Genomic DNA, 14,511 nt, shown 5'->3' on the forward strand with positions numbered 1-14,511 from the left:
TGCTCTAAGTGCGCCGGAAACATGGGCGCAATTAAGCGAGTCGCAGTCATCGGCGCGGGGCCGGCTGGCGCCATCACTATCGACGCCCTGGCCCGTGAGAAGACCTTCGACGTCATCCGTGTATTTGAGCGCCGCGAGGCTGCCGGCGGCTGCTGGTGAGTTGTTTTTTTCTCCTCTTTCCGGCAGATCTGTTTTGATTTATGTTTCGTCAATGGACTGCGACGTGAGGTGGGGGGAGGGCGCCGTTGCGCTCATATGGTGCTGCTCAGGGTACCTTGATGGTCCGAGATCCCGGTCGGTGATGCTCCATCTCTGTCTTTCAAGAGGCGAGATAAGACAAAGGCGGATGCTTTCCCGTGCTTACCGAGTCAAAAACTGCATGAGGACCCGGATGACCTGCCTCGAGGTCTGCTGGAAATACATCGCTTGGAGAACTTGGGAACCTTGACACATGTAAAACCCGAAGCCGATGGATGAGGGCCGGGCTGTGCGACCATGTCCACATATGTACATTACACATCCAGAGATGGGGTGGTGTCCGATCAAGCAAAACGACCATGACATACACTAACTCTCCGACCCCTCAGGGTTGGCGACCAAATTCCGCCGCCTCACCTCACAGCCCTTTCCGCCCTGGCGTCCCGCACCGCTGACCGCCCGATCCCGGTCCCTGAGACCCTCCCGACCCGAACGCCGAAACACCCGGCCCCGTCGCCGCCACGCTTCACCGAGTCCGGCATTTACCCCTACCTCGAGACAAACGTCGACGCCATTCCCATGTCCTTCTCCGAGGAGGCCATCCCCGAGCTGCGCACCGAGAACTCCATCGCGCTGCACGGGCCCGACACGCCCTTCCGCCACTGGACCGTCGTCCGCGACTTTGTCCAGGGACTTGTGAACCGCAACGGATACCAGGACTTCGTTTCCTACAACACAACGGTCGAGCGGGCCGAGAAGGTCGGGCACGAGTGGAAGCTCACGCTGAGGAGGGAGGACGACGAGGGGGACGAGTGGTGGGTCGAGTGGTTCGATGCTGTCGTAGTTGCGACGGGGCATTACTGGGTGCCATACGTCCCCGACATCGAGGGACTCGACGACTTTGAAAAGGCTCGTCCGGGGAGCGTCATCCACAGCAAGCACTTCCGCGGCCGGGAACAGTTCCGCGACAAGGTACGTCGAATTTTGTCTTGTCATGTCATTGTCGCGAACGGGAGCGTCCAGACCATCAGAACTAACCCGCCCTCTTTCCCCCTCAACCAGCGCGTCGTCGTAGTAGGCGCCTCCGTCTCCGGGGCCGACATCTCGGTCGACCTCGTCAAAACCGCGAAGCTCCCCGTCTACTCCGTCGTCAACGGCCGCAAAGCGAACCTCTACTTTGGCGACGGCGCCTTCAACCACCCGCGGCTCTCACGCCGCGCCACCATCGCCCGCATCGAGGGCCGGACCGTGCACTTCTCCGACGGCACCTCCGTCGCCGACGTCGACAACATCGTCTTTGCTACGGGCTTCACCTGGACCCTGCCGTTCCTACCCTCGGTTGAGGTCCGCAACAACCGCGTCCCGGGCTTGTACCAGCACGTCGTGTACCACCGCGACCCGACGCTACTCTTCATCGGCGCCGTGGCGGCCGGCCTGACGTTCAAGATCTTTGAGTGGCAGGCCGTCCTTGCGGCTCGCGTGCTGGCTGGAAGGGCGAGGTTGCCGTCGGCCGACGAGCAGGCGAGGTGGGAGGCCGACCGGGTTGCCGAGAAGGGCGACGACATCAGGTTCTCGCTTGTGCACCCGCACTTTGAAGAGTACTTTGAGACCGTGCGGGCGCTGGCCGGCGAGCCTGAGAACGGCGTTGGCAGGACGTTGCCGGCGTACGACCCGTCGTGGCTCCAGGTCTTCCTCGACGGCCTCGAATTGAGGAAAAAGATGTGGGTAAGGTTGAATGCCCAAGCACAGGAGGAGCTCGAGCAGGAATCGTCGTCGACGGGTGGTCTCGAAGAGAAGGGGGGCAAGGGTGCTCGTTTACCATCTGTGAATGGGACAGAGCTCGAGAAAGCCCCCGTCGTGACAACGGTTGAGACGGCTCAAGAAATCCTGTAGGTATCAATCAATCATCTCAGAGTTGGGCCATCTGTCTCCACAGAAGCAGTGAGTAAGTATGAGATAGCATCGGTGCCGGCGGTTCCAAACATTGTGGCCTGGGGCGAGACGACGACGAAAGGAGTCCTGCCTGGTTAAGGATTGCTTGGACTGTGAGGGCTGAATGGTCATAGGCCGAAGAGTTTGAAAAGGTCGAAGATGGACCAGCTTCCTCCTCATGCGGTGTGTCGAAAAGATTGAGGCTAGGGCTTTGTCTGAATCGGTCTTGGAGCTACTTGTGTTAGAGAAGGAAGAGACAGAGAGTGGCATCCGTGGAGGTCGCCTGCGATAAGGACGATCTGACACGGCCAGCCAAGGCCAAGGTTTCTGACGCGAGGATGCAGGCGGCCCATTCGAGCTAAACGACCCTGTAGAGCACATGATCTACAACGCGCCTCGTTCCCTAAGCCAGACAGATTCGCTTGCTGGAACCAAACCAGCGAGGGAGGGGGGGCTAAGGGTTCGGTATAAGCGCTTACGTACGTATGGGCGTCGTCTTACATCAGACGTCAGTGCTGCTTGTGATATTTAGTGTCCAGCAGCGGGCTCCCCCACACGGAATCTGTACTGTAAGGGACCCAATAATCCTGCCAGCGCATCTCAGGCTCGGCGAGCCCGGGTCTGGGGGATTGGCTCTTCATCTGTGCTTGCAACGGACGAATAGCAACATGTTGGCCGGAATGGCGTGGCATGTGAAAAGGACCGGTGTCCCAGGCCCCCCCGACAGCCGAACAGCTTTGCTGAATGCTGGACCGCGAGGTTCTCGTTCACTGACGCAAGCATGGACATCCTGTCGCCGCCGCCGCCACCGAAGCCCCCGAAATCACCGTCTGGCTTTGGTTTGGGCCGTTGCATCAGAGCGCTGCGTGTCGACATAAAGGGCATCTTGCGCGGACCAAGTCTCACGTCGAACTTCCTCATTAGCGACATCGTCGGGTTCCTCCTCCATTTGGCCCTTGCGACCGACTGGTCCGCCGTCTGGTGGCAGAAGCTATTCAGATCCGTGCCGCTCTCGCGCGCCCTCGCGGACAACCTCTACGGTTTTTGGGTCGCCTTCCGAAAGGAACGTTGGCACAAGGAGGACCACGCCGAGGCGAGGATGGACAAGTGGTGCCCGCACCTGTACAGGTCGCCGCCCCCGCGGCTGCGGTCTTACCGCGAGATCCTCAACCGGCAACAGGCGTTGAAGAACTGCTGCGGCGCCCAGCTGGACGGCCTGGAGACGCGGGACGTGGCGACGAACATGCTGCTGCAGGCCGGTCTTGCGTTCTGTTGGGCTTGGGCGCTGTTCAGTGACCACATCACGCTCATCCGGCTGCTGGCTGCGATCGAGAACGACCGCAAAGGGTACCGAGACAAGATCGAGGAGTCGACTCCGCCCGTGTTCCGCAAAGGAGAAGAACCGATGCCCGTGGCTCGGGGCGGACAATCACACAGCAGCTTGAGAAGAGTGCAGCGACAGATCAGCCGCGGCCACGACCTCATCGACAAATTTGTGGAGCTGGAGATGTGTGATGTCGGAAATGACACTGCCTGGGTCGAGACGGAATGGTTGTCGGAGAAGGACGGCGTGATTCCCGCAGACATGGTGGTCGACGCAGACCGGTTCCTCGTGAACCGCGTCGCCTTCTCGGCAGGTTTGTCGTGGCTTCTGGTATCCATCAGCTGCGACTTTGCGACATTCTACCTCCTCGTTCTCATACTTCGCGTCAAGAGTCGTTTCATATAGTGGTGGCAAGCAATTCAGTTCACACGCGTTCCGCTGCTGTTGATGTGATGTCTCGAGAAGAAGCCAGCACGCACAAGAGCAGTATGTGGCATTGGTATAGTGGGCATTGACTCATTAACACCGTAAAACAGGATATCGCTTTCCATGCAAACGCCTTCCGATGCAACCCTCGAACTTAGCGCCGTCTTCGGAATTTGCTGTTGTGTCCCGGTCCGCCTTTGGCGCCATGGTTCTTCAACTTCAACCGCCGGAAGTTTGTGTGCGCCATTTCGTTGACCTTCCTCACGGCCTTCTTGACCGCCCCCGCCTTTTCCGTCTTCTTGGCACCCTTTATCTTGGATTCTTTGCGTGTTGCCGACTCGTCGAATTCCGCGTCCGAGTCAGGCCCCAGGCCCGCAAGCTCATCTTGCATCTCATCCGCCGCACCGTTGGCTTCTTGTGTTCCCGACACATTCAACTCATCGTCTTCCGCTTCCTGCCCGCCCTCGGCCAGGCCAGATGGTCGTTTGAGTTGAACAGGCTTCATGTTGCTTCGTCTTGTTGTTCGCTTCTGGCCCTTCTTCTTGTAGACCCTCAACGGCATTCCATCCCTGCCTTTCTGCTCTTCATCAGGACTATCGTATAAGCCTTCGTCATCAAATCCGCCTAGAGGAAGATGCACTTGGCTGTCGGCAGCAAGCATCTCGTCGTTCTTCGGCTTCGGGGGCGCTTTCGGCTGGACGACCTCGCCTTCTGCTTCTCGAAGGGCATCGAGATCGTCATCGTCGTCCAGCTTTTCCTCCTCCACTTTTCGGAGGCTTGCGACAATGGCACTAAGACCCCGGACAATTGGCTTCCGGGGCAAACGGAGAGGCGGCGCCGTGAACTCATCGTCCTTGGTTGGGGGCGGTTGAGCGTGTCTTTTGAGGAAGGACGGAGTACTGAACTGGAGCTTCGAAACGGTTGTGGGTGTTTTGGCATCGGGTGTTTGGATGCCCTTGTTCTTCAACGGCGTCATGAAGCTGTCCAGCATCTGTCGTTTGCTTGTCGACATAGGTGTACGCCCAAACCTCGCATTGTCCTCCTCGTCCGTAGGCGTGGCACGCTTCCGCGGTGTCGTCATCGCTCTCGCATCGGCAGAAGTGTTCAAATCCAGGTTTCTTCTTGAAGGCGTGCCAAGTTCGCGCTCCACCATCAAGTCAAACAGTCCAAGTACGCGACCGTCGCGCTGCGGTGTAGGGCCTATCGATCTCGGGGCCGCGGGGCTGAACAGTGTTCGAGAAATAGAGGGAGTGCTAATGAGACCGGCATCATCAGGATTCGATCTCCCTTTCAAAGGTGTCTCGACATATTTCTGTTTCTTGGAAGGCGTCGTGGTGGGCGCGGGATTCTCTTTTCGCTTCTTCGGCTGGGGTTCTGCCTTCGGGGGCGGCTGGAGCTTTCCAGAGAGAATGTTGCGGACTTTATTGTACTGCTTGTACTTTTGTGCTGCCGAAATCATCAGTGTTTTGAGCCCAATAGGTTTGACAACAAACACTCTGCGCACCTATGTCGGTATTGCGCTTGATGTCGTCTCTGCCCGGTTTTTTTCCGTCATGAGATTTCGCCCATGAGGTTTCCCAGCTCTTCAGTTCAACACGAAGTTTCTGGGACTCTGCTTCGTAATCAGCCCTCGTTCGGTCGTCCATGTCGAGGGGTTTCTTGGCTAATTGGAGGGTAAATACGTCATTGGAGGCAAGTGGTTGTGACAGATGGGAGGTGTGACAACCTGGGCAGATAAGGAAGTTAGGTGGTTGAAGGTATCCGTAGCCTGGGTGGACTTTGATGTGGAGGGATAGGGAGCGGGACGCGATCGAGACGCGACACACGAAAACCACTAAACGCGAAAGATTCATGGTTGCCCAGCAGTTCAGTAGCAGGGGGGGGGGGGGGTTGGATCAGTGCACCGGCCTCACCCCAACCCCACTGAGATCGGCCTCAGCTCATTGCAGCTGACTAAGGTGCCTACCTAATCAAGGTGGTGGTGGTCGCACCCAGTGACACTCTCGAAACAGCACATCTCTATCGTCTTGTCTTGCCTCGACACTTTGACTACCTCCTCTGCGGAACTCTGCACCTTTTGGCATGTCCCCTGAAGCGGCAACCGGCGACACCTCGAACCCACGAGATCTCCGTTCCGCCGTCTTACAAACCACACTGCAGGAGATATCCTCGCGACCGGCCGACCTCCAAGACTGCTGCGTCATCTGCCTGGAAGAGATCACCGAAGGTTGCGAGACGCAACCGTGCCACCATCGCAATTTCGACTACCTCTGCCTCATAACATGGCTTGAGCAACAGACAGCATGCCCGCTGTGTAAGACAGAAATCAAGGAGGTTCGCTACGATTTCAGCGACGACCGAAAACGATGGAAGACATTTGAGGTACCAGAGCGGCCACAGAACAAGGCCAACGCTGCAGGAGCTTCTCCGCCGAGCCAACAACCGAGGCGATACTACTCCCAGACACGCCCACGACACCCACGGCCTCATGCGCACGCAAGTCGGGCTTTCACCCCTTCTCAGGATGGAGCGATTGCCCGCCGGAGGGCCGTCTATCGAAACCAGTTATACTCGCTACATGTCGGCTCGAACCGGATCTCGAGATACAGAGACCTGACGCCGCAAATTTTCGCGTCCGATACGGAACTTGTCTCCCGCGCGCGCACTTTTCTCCGTCGAGAGCTGCAGGTCTTCGAGTTCCTCTCCCCGGATATCGACGCGCGGCCCCAGGATGCCGACCCTGTTCGACGACGGAGAGCAAACAATGCCGAATTTCTCCTTGAATACATCGTTGCGATCCTTAAAACCGTCGATATGCAGGGCAGCATGGGCCAGGCCGAGGAGCTGATCCAGGAGTTTTTGGGAAGAGAGAACACGCGACTCTTGCTTCATGAGCTCAGGGCGTGGTTGCGGAGTCCCTACATGTCGCTAGAGAGCTGGGACCGCGCTGTGCAGTATCCAGATGTTGTCCCTAAACGGCGGCGATCTCAAAGCCCCGGCGCAAGCAACCGCGCAGAAACTTCGGGTGGTGCCGACGGGATCTATCCCTCGAGTTGGAGGAGAGACGAGCGACGCAGGTACCGGCGCGAGCCCTACGAGTCACGTCGTTCACGAAATGATGAGAGATTACGAGAGGCGACGGAGCGATACACAGTTGACTAAGGCCTTAGAAACGACCCAAGCCACACGATACCCTGTTTTTTCTGGCTGTGGCGGTGGCGGAATTTTTTGGCGGAATCTTTTGATGGATGAGACGTCCAGACTACACTGGGCCCCAATGTAACCTTGAACGACACGGACCTCTAGGCAAGACATCAGAGCTTAATAGACGAATGATGACAATACAACACAACAAATCAGGTATCGAAATGGACCCTTGCAGTGCGCCGGAAGTTTCTTAGTCCCGCCTTCGCCGCTCTCTCCTGGGCTGAACAATGGGGGGGTGGATTTGCCGATGGAATGAAAAGGCGGCAATCCCGTCGGCCCGGTCAAGAAACCCCCACCTCCCTAATAGATTCCGGTCTGATCGGAGTCCGGACCTGCTTGGTAATCAAGGGAAGTCGGCAAGCTGGGCGGAGTCCCGCCCGTGCTTCAAGATGCCGAGGCGATCTCACAAAGACATTTTGCATCCGAAATCTCAAGCCGAGACCTTTTATCAGACGATTCCCATCATTGTCGATTTCCCAATTAAACGTTTCCTTTAAACATCCAAATACCCTGTATAATCTGTAACGAATGAACGCCTCACGACAAGCAAGCAAAATGACCAACATCAACATCAAAATCATCTCAGACCCTGTCTGCCCTTTTGTAAGACGTCACTTTGCTGACAAACCTTGTTCCAATAACCCCCACTAACACGACCAAACAAAACAAAAGTGCTATCTTGGCAATGCCCGCCTGAACCGGGCGATAGACCTGTACAAGAAGACGTACCCGGGTGGCAAGGACGACACCTTCAATGTCACATGGCAGGCCTACTACCTCAACCCGACGGCGCCGGCCAAGGGCTTGCCCGTCAACGAGGTTATGGCGTCGCGGTTCGGCGCCGACCGGCTCGAGATGATGCATGCGCACATGAAGAAGCTGGGTGTGGCCGAGGGATTCAACTTCACCTTTGGCGGCAAGACCGGGCACACGCGCGACGCGCACCGAGCGATCCAGCTGGCCAAGTCCAAGGGCCCCGAGGTCGAGAACGCCGTCATGACATCCATCATGAAGAGCTACTTTGAGGAGGACGGCGACGTGACGAGCTGGGACATGATTGTCGACGCGGCCGCCCGGGGCGGGCTGGAGAGGGACGAGGTGCGCAAGTGGCTCGAGGAGGGCAAGGGCGGGCGCGAGGTTGATGAGCAGGTCGAGGATGCCTACCGGATGGGTGTCCGCGGGGTGCCGCATTTTGTCATCAACGACAAGTACGAGGTCGGCGGCGCGCAGGAGGTGGGCGAGTTTCTGAGACAAATCGTGGCGGCCAAGGAGAAGGGCGGCCAGGGATCGAGCGGAGGAGAAGGACTGTCATGCTAAGAGCATGCGAGATTCGTTTTATCATCTCCTCGCCGCGTGATGGAAGCAAAGAAAAGGTTTTTAAATAATGATAAAAAAGGTCAACATCATAAATCGTGTGGCCTTTTTGTCGCATTTAGGGTATCGTGTCGTAAAACCATTGCAAAAGTGCTGTCCGACTTTCACACGTTCAGCAATCCGCCCAAGTCTTTCTCCATCGCCCGCAGCCGCAGCTGCAGCTCGCGCTTTTTCTTGTCGAGCTCCCGCACAATCTCTTCCTCGGCCCGCAGGTCGTCCTCCGTCATAAGATCCTCGCCCTCGTCCTCGTCCTCGTTTTCTTGCTCATCGGCATGTCCCTCGTCGCCGTCGCTCATCCAGTGATCCTGATTCATCTTCTCAAGCGCGGCTTGGTGCTCGGCAACTTTGGCCTCATAGTAGGCCAGCGTGTTGGTCTGGTGGGCGTACCGCGATCGCAGCTGGGGGATCCGCTCAAGCGCACCGGGGAGGGCGTAGACACCGCACAGCTTCTTCGCGCCCTCGAGAAGGATGTCGACGTCGACATCGCCGCCCTTGATGGCCGCCTGTCGCTCGCCGCGGCGCAGCTGCGCGTGAAGGTCGCCGCCCAGGACGGCCGAGACGGCGGTGTGTCGACGGGGACCGACCATGCCGCCGACGCCGCTGCGGGAGCTTCCAGGTGGCGGACCGGTGGTGACCTCGCCCGAGGCGACGTTGAATACGGTCTGGCGGCGGCTCGAGGTGGGTTTCGCGTCCGGGTTCTGCGAGGCGGATGAGGACGGCGGGGGTGGTGGCGGAGGCACGGAAAAGAGGGCGCGCTCGTGGGCCTCGGTGTCACGGATGAGGGAGGTGATGTCGGCATTGTGTAGCATCGCGTTTGTGAAAATTTTCGGAGGCGGGAAGCTTTGCACGGGTCAGTTGTTCAGCCAAACAATCCGAGGGCCATTGGTTGGATCGCGGGGTAGGAGGGAAGCTAGACGTACGGGAGGGAGTCGATGCCTTCGCAGGAGAGAGCTATTTGCTCTAGATGGATTGAGAGCATTGACATGGTGGTGGTTCAGGCCCCGGGCCTGTGTGAATTTCTGTTCTCGAGACGTATTGTTCGCGGGCTGTTGGCGATTGCGATCTTGCGGTCAAGCCGACTCGGTAGGATATTGCTGATGTGGAATTGAGAGTGAGAGGCTCAATGTTGACAAGGTACCCCACCAAACACAAATAGCTTAGAGAGAGAAAGAGAGCGCGCCGTTGCTTGGTGCACGGGCCAACAAAACGTTCATCCCAAACCCAAACGCCAAGCATCTATCATTTCTTCAAGAACATCCCGTCGGTCGCAGTCTTGGATGTCTCTCCATCTCCAGGGTCAACTTGGGAGTTGGGAACTCCCTTGGTCCTGGCCGCATCAGATCTGCATTTTGCCGTGGGCCACACGTTCTTCGCGACGATGCTGACAGCCAAGCCAAGCCAAGCCTTGCTGTGTCTTTCTTGCGGTTGAGACAGTCGACGGGCATGGCAATTGGAAGTCAACTTGACATGACAGCGAAGGTGCGTTGCTGCACTCGGAACTACGAATACAGATTACGCCCAGTCATGGCTGACTCGTCTAGCAAAGACAAGCAGCAAAATTAGATGTTGTCTGTAAGGCTGTACTTCTCTGTACACGGACTCGTTCATGCTTGTTGCCTCTCGGCGAGCAGTGCGATCGCAACGAGTGCTTGTGACCCCGGGTTGGGCGTGCCGATTGGCTGGGCATGCGACGTCAGTTATGACGACAACCCAGGATTCTCATTGGACTGTATTCGTGTCTGCTGGCGTTTGCTCTCTGCGGCTTGTAGGATGCTCCTTTTCTTCCCACATGCATCTTAGGCTCTCAGCCGAGCTCATGGCACAGTTGCAGCAGTTGCAGTTAGTTTAGTACAAGTCGACAGGGCTCTTTCCGTGTGTGCACTGCGAACGAACGACTCGACCGCGGTCGGCCTCTTTTCGTGCCAATGTGGGGGCTTCTTGGAGCCTCGCATGTCCTCTCTGCCTCTCTTCTTGCACCGCCCAGATCTGACTGCATGCCGCTCTTGCGCATCTCATTTCGCTGTTGGCTCATCTCAGCCCCTTCCCCCCTCCCCCGGCCCCCAAAAAAGAACACCTGAAGGAAGGTTAGGGCAACAGGGGGGGAGGCAACGGCAACGGCAGCGGGGTGGCGCCCTAGCTGCTGACGGCTAGGGTCTGTAATAGGCAAGTCGCCCCTGCTCTGGTCCAGTGATCAGTCAGGAGCAACCGTCGCCAATACCGGCCGCCTCAGCAAACTCAGCCCTGCACCTGCACCTGCACCCGCACTTGCAACTTCCTTCTTCCGTCGATGATGGTGTGTATTCTGCGGTAGGTGCTCTACGTTTTTTTACTGCGACTACCTCGAGACTAGGGTCTCTAGGTTCGTTGTTGGAGTTTGTTCTGTGTCTCACCGGCGCCGCCCTCCATCCCCGTCCGTCCCCCTCTTCCCCACGATATAATGCCGCGTGAGCACCCGCCGCCATCCTCCCGCTGGTCACTTGATCAAATACACTTTCTGTCACCGTCTTCACTACTGACACTACCTCGCATCCCCTCTTGGCTGTATATCATCCTCGCGCTCCCAGTCGTCATGGCCGCCGGTATCTTCTCCATCCCAGCCTTGGCCGAAAGGGTTGGGCTGCGCTACCGTTCACGACAGCAGAAGCGTGCCGACTTGCTCAAGAAAAGGATGGGCTCAACACAGTTCCTGGGCTCCCAGGTTGGAGGCAGCTCCGTCATCAGCTACTCATACACGGATTTCCCCTGGAAGCTGTTCGCCTGGGATATCTACTACTTTTTCAACTATATCTGGGCCTTGCCATGGATCGTCTGGCCCATCAGCCCGGCCGATTCCGGCCACCTCGATGAGCTGGCTTTTACGAGACAGAACCTCTTCTGCATCTTCATCCACATAGTACTGTGCGTTATGCAGATCGCCTTCATACTGGCCCTGCCCTTCGCCATTTTTTTGCCAATCTGGGTGGCTGGTCTCGCTTTGACCGCCTTCTTGGCGGTCAACTATCTGCTTTGCCTTTTGCTCAACGGCCCGACGCTCACATACACCTCGGACCCGAAATACGCACCAGAGCTGCCGGAGCACGATCACGAGAAATGGATCTTTCTGAACGGCGTTGCTGTAGGGTAAGTCGATGTGATTTCGGGCTGTGTCTGTCCCCTTTTCCGCCACTTGGCTTCACGACCCATGGCAATTTTATACATGTTCGAGTCCGAAATCCTAACATCTCAACAGGGACCACTGGATGAAGAACAACCTGAATAGGCTGGCTCTCACGTTCAAAAGGCCAATCTTGGGCATCCACAACCGGACGTCGGGAATTCTCTTCGATGTCGTCGAGTGTCTCATCCAACGAAACTTGGGATACGCCACGTACGATGTGCGGATGTGTTACCGCATCGTCAAAGAAACTCTCTATAACCCGAAGTATTCAAAAGTAATTTTCGTGCTTCATTCGCAGGGCGGCATCGAAGGCGGTCTTGTCCTCGACTGGCTCTTGCAAGAACTGCCACAAGATCTCCTTGGCAAACTCGAAGTAAGCAATACAGTGCTCACCATAAGCAAACATAACATGGCTGATAAGACCCCATCAGGTATACACATTTGGCAACGCCGCCAACCACTTCAATAACCCCCACCGTCACGTTATGTCTCAGACCGTGGCGCAAAAGAACCCCACAGCCATGACTACGACTACGACCACGACCACGATGTCCCATGGAGATTCCATCAGCAGTAACAAAGCCGGTCTCGACGACGCCTCAACTCTGAGCAACGGAAGTGAGACCCTGAAGAGCCACCCTGGCATCCCAAACCTGCCCAACGAAGGATCGTCAACCTCGTCACGGTCGTCGACTGCAGCGCTGGACCGAGCCATGGGCCATGTGGAGCACTATGCCCACTCAACAGACTTTGTGGCGATTTGGGGCGTTCTGCATTTTTGCACGTCGTTGGCTGCCAGCCACACCATGCCGCGCTTCATCGGGCGGCTTTTCGTACGAGCTTCGGAGCGGGGCGGTCACCAGTTCTGCCAGCACTACCTGGACGGCATGTTCCCTCTCGCCAAGGACCCAGAGACGGGAGAATTCACTGGCGCCTCGGAAGAAAACGAGTTTATGGAGAGCGAGATTCAGATCGGCAGGCAAGGCGATGCCGGGGCCAACGCCCGCGAGGCATTCGAGGTCTCATACCTCGGCCGTGATTTCGCAAGCAATGTAGAATTTCACGGGGAGCAAGTCAAAGGAAGGTTCAGAAAGCGGACCGTCCAGGTCAAGGAACTCTCCAGATTGTGGCTTTACCGCAACGGCGGCAGCCCTACCGAAACTCCGCCACTGCTGTTCAAGGAGAATGGCATTGTTAGGAACGCGACTTTGTAAGGAAGCAGTGCGGAGCTTTTGGTGTTTTCCTTTCTTATGTTTTATTCTAGTTCATAGCCCCGTAGTTTGATACCCTGTCATGCCATTGTTTTCTTTGCATATGTATTGGTCCTGCCCGTTTTGGTGACGATTCTCGGTGAAAACACCTCACCGAAGGTGAGAGCGGGCCGACGGTGTGAGTGGAACGGGTGGAACCGGCCTTATCACAATGACTCACCGACACGACACCGCCAGCGCCATGGTGGCGGGTTGTGGGTCCTTTCCTGCATCGCCCCCTGGTACTAAAGTGCAATGGGACCCTGGACATCGGTGGAATCGCCCGGGAAACAGCGCCAGCGAACCCATGCCACGCCAAATCAGCATGGATGTGTTTTACACGTGTCTGAAGGTTTTCAGTCGACTGTCCAGGCCTCTTACCGTCTTTTGTTTCGGTACAGCCACGGAAGGACGTTGTTGAGATCAGTTGGCCAAAAGGATTGCTCATTCAACAAGTGGTCTGACAAGTCGCCAGTCATGGAAATGATTCATGTCAAAAGGGGCTGATTACGAACAGCCTGGCGCCCAATTACAAACGCTTCCCAACAAATCACAAACGCGACTGGGTGGTGTCGTACAACGAAGATTGGCCCCGATTTTACCATCCTGGTACCGTAGCTAAGGAGGAGAGGAGACTGAAAGACGACAAGGAGGAAGAAGAAAAGAGGGAATGTCTCAGCCCTGGCATCTGGTTCGCGCCATCTCCAATCTTTATCGGGCCGCCGAAAAATTGACGCAAGCCGGTTCCCTGCGCAGGGATCGCATAATGGTGGGCGAAGTTTCCACCATTATCCATTCTCTCATCAAAGGGGCGGCGACGCACTGGTGACACTGGTGAGAAGCAGCTCCAGGAGGCGTCCAGAACGGCGACAGGCTACCGGGGTCCATAATTAAAAATGGAAACACCCGAGCGATCTCGAACTCGTTTGCCGCCATCTCTCTTTTTTTACGTTTTTCTTGGCCCTATCTAAGTCGACAAGTGACTCGCCAAACAACAAATTTTCCCTAAGGCAAGCGACGCCGCTCTCTCCCTCTCTCCCTTTAGCTAGGGCCCTTTTAAAGGGAAACATACATACTTCTTGACAGGCCTCTCTCATAGAAACACGGCCGTCATCACAAGAAAAAAAAGACAGTTGAGCCAGCGATACTGTACCACCAACAAACCCGCAACACGCCATGAACTCGGTCCACATTCGACATGGCTCCGTTCGGCAAGGCAAGTACGACGTCTACTGGAGCAAGGACAACGAGTGGGCCATCATCGACGAAGAAGAGGAAGAGGAGAACGAGCGCAGGCTGAAGGAGGCCTACCATCGTCACAGCCTCAACACGCGATACTTGACTGCCGGCCTCTTCGTCGTCCTGGTGCCCGCTATGTGTGGTTTGCTATGGTGCTGCCGGTGAGTTGCCCTTGGATTCATCGCCTGCCCATACACATTCGTTCAATCGTACTAATATCTCAAAACAGAATGAGGCGGCGCATCTGAACAGATAAAAAAGTGCTGCCCAAAAACAAAACAAAAAAGAGTTCCAACGACAGGAGTCGACGTCACTGTCGGCTCACCAACCACACAAATCAGGCCCATGACCCAAGCAGCAGGATTCTTTCTATGCGCTTCGCCTAGATTCTGAGACGACGCCAG

General features: G+C 56.6%; 7 protein-coding genes across 7 annotated transcripts; 5 read left to right on the forward strand and 2 right to left on the reverse strand.

Annotated features, from left to right (window-relative positions):
* Positions 1-21: 21 nt before the first annotated feature.
* Positions 22-3,859, forward strand: CH63R_01200 (Dimethylaniline monooxygenase; the record flags this gene model as incomplete). The annotated part of the gene is made up of 5 exons (XM_018296175.1): positions 22-155; positions 588-1,170; positions 1,261-2,087; positions 2,663-2,699; positions 2,795-3,859. The coding sequence occupies 5 exons, from the start codon at positions 22-24 to the stop codon at positions 3,857-3,859; spliced, it is 2,646 nt and encodes an 881-aa protein (XP_018164537.1).
* Positions 3,860-4,034: 175 nt separating this feature from the next.
* On the reverse strand, positions 4,035-5,526 carry CH63R_01201 (DNA replication regulator SLD2; the record flags this gene model as incomplete). The annotated part of the gene is made up of 2 exons (XM_018296176.1): positions 4,035-5,326; positions 5,385-5,526. 2 exons carry the CDS (start codon positions 5,524-5,526, stop codon positions 4,035-4,037), a joined length of 1,434 nt encoding a protein of 477 aa, XP_018164538.1.
* A 436-nt stretch (positions 5,527-5,962) lies between these two features.
* On the forward strand, positions 5,963-7,042 carry CH63R_01202 (Ring finger domain protein; the record flags this gene model as incomplete). Its single annotated transcript, XM_018296177.1, has 1 exon — positions 5,963-7,042. One exon carries the CDS (start codon positions 5,963-5,965, stop codon positions 7,040-7,042), a length of 1,080 nt encoding a protein of 359 aa, XP_018164539.1.
* A 573-nt stretch (positions 7,043-7,615) lies between these two features.
* Positions 7,616-8,404, forward strand: CH63R_01203 (DSBA-like thioredoxin domain-containing protein; the record flags this gene model as incomplete). The annotated part of the gene is made up of 2 exons (XM_018296178.1): positions 7,616-7,690; positions 7,760-8,404. 2 exons carry the CDS (start codon positions 7,616-7,618, stop codon positions 8,402-8,404), a joined length of 720 nt encoding a protein of 239 aa, XP_018164540.1.
* Positions 8,405-8,565: 161 nt separating this feature from the next.
* On the reverse strand, positions 8,566-9,446 carry CH63R_01204 (DASH complex subunit Spc34; the record flags this gene model as incomplete). Its single annotated transcript, XM_018296179.1, has 2 exons — positions 8,566-9,301; positions 9,382-9,446. The coding sequence occupies 2 exons, from the start codon at positions 9,444-9,446 to the stop codon at positions 8,566-8,568; spliced, it is 801 nt and encodes a 266-aa protein (XP_018164541.1).
* A 1,452-nt stretch (positions 9,447-10,898) lies between these two features.
* On the forward strand, positions 10,899-12,832 carry CH63R_01205 (uncharacterized protein; the record flags this gene model as incomplete). The annotated part of the gene is made up of 3 exons (XM_018296180.1): positions 10,899-11,581; positions 11,691-11,991; positions 12,050-12,832. The coding sequence occupies 3 exons, from the start codon at positions 10,899-10,901 to the stop codon at positions 12,830-12,832; spliced, it is 1,767 nt and encodes a 588-aa protein (XP_018164542.1).
* A 1,212-nt stretch (positions 12,833-14,044) lies between these two features.
* On the forward strand, positions 14,045-14,355 carry CH63R_01206 (uncharacterized protein; the record flags this gene model as incomplete). The annotated part of the gene is made up of 2 exons (XM_018296181.1): positions 14,045-14,268; positions 14,337-14,355. 2 exons carry the CDS (start codon positions 14,045-14,047, stop codon positions 14,353-14,355), a joined length of 243 nt encoding a protein of 80 aa, XP_018164543.1.
* Between the last annotated feature and the right edge of the window lie 156 nt (positions 14,356-14,511).

Source organism: Colletotrichum higginsianum, chromosome 1, assembly GCF_001672515.1.
Source record: "Colletotrichum higginsianum IMI 349063 chromosome 1, whole genome shotgun sequence".
Lineage (NCBI taxonomy): Eukaryota > Fungi > Ascomycota > Sordariomycetes > Glomerellales > Glomerellaceae > Colletotrichum > Colletotrichum higginsianum.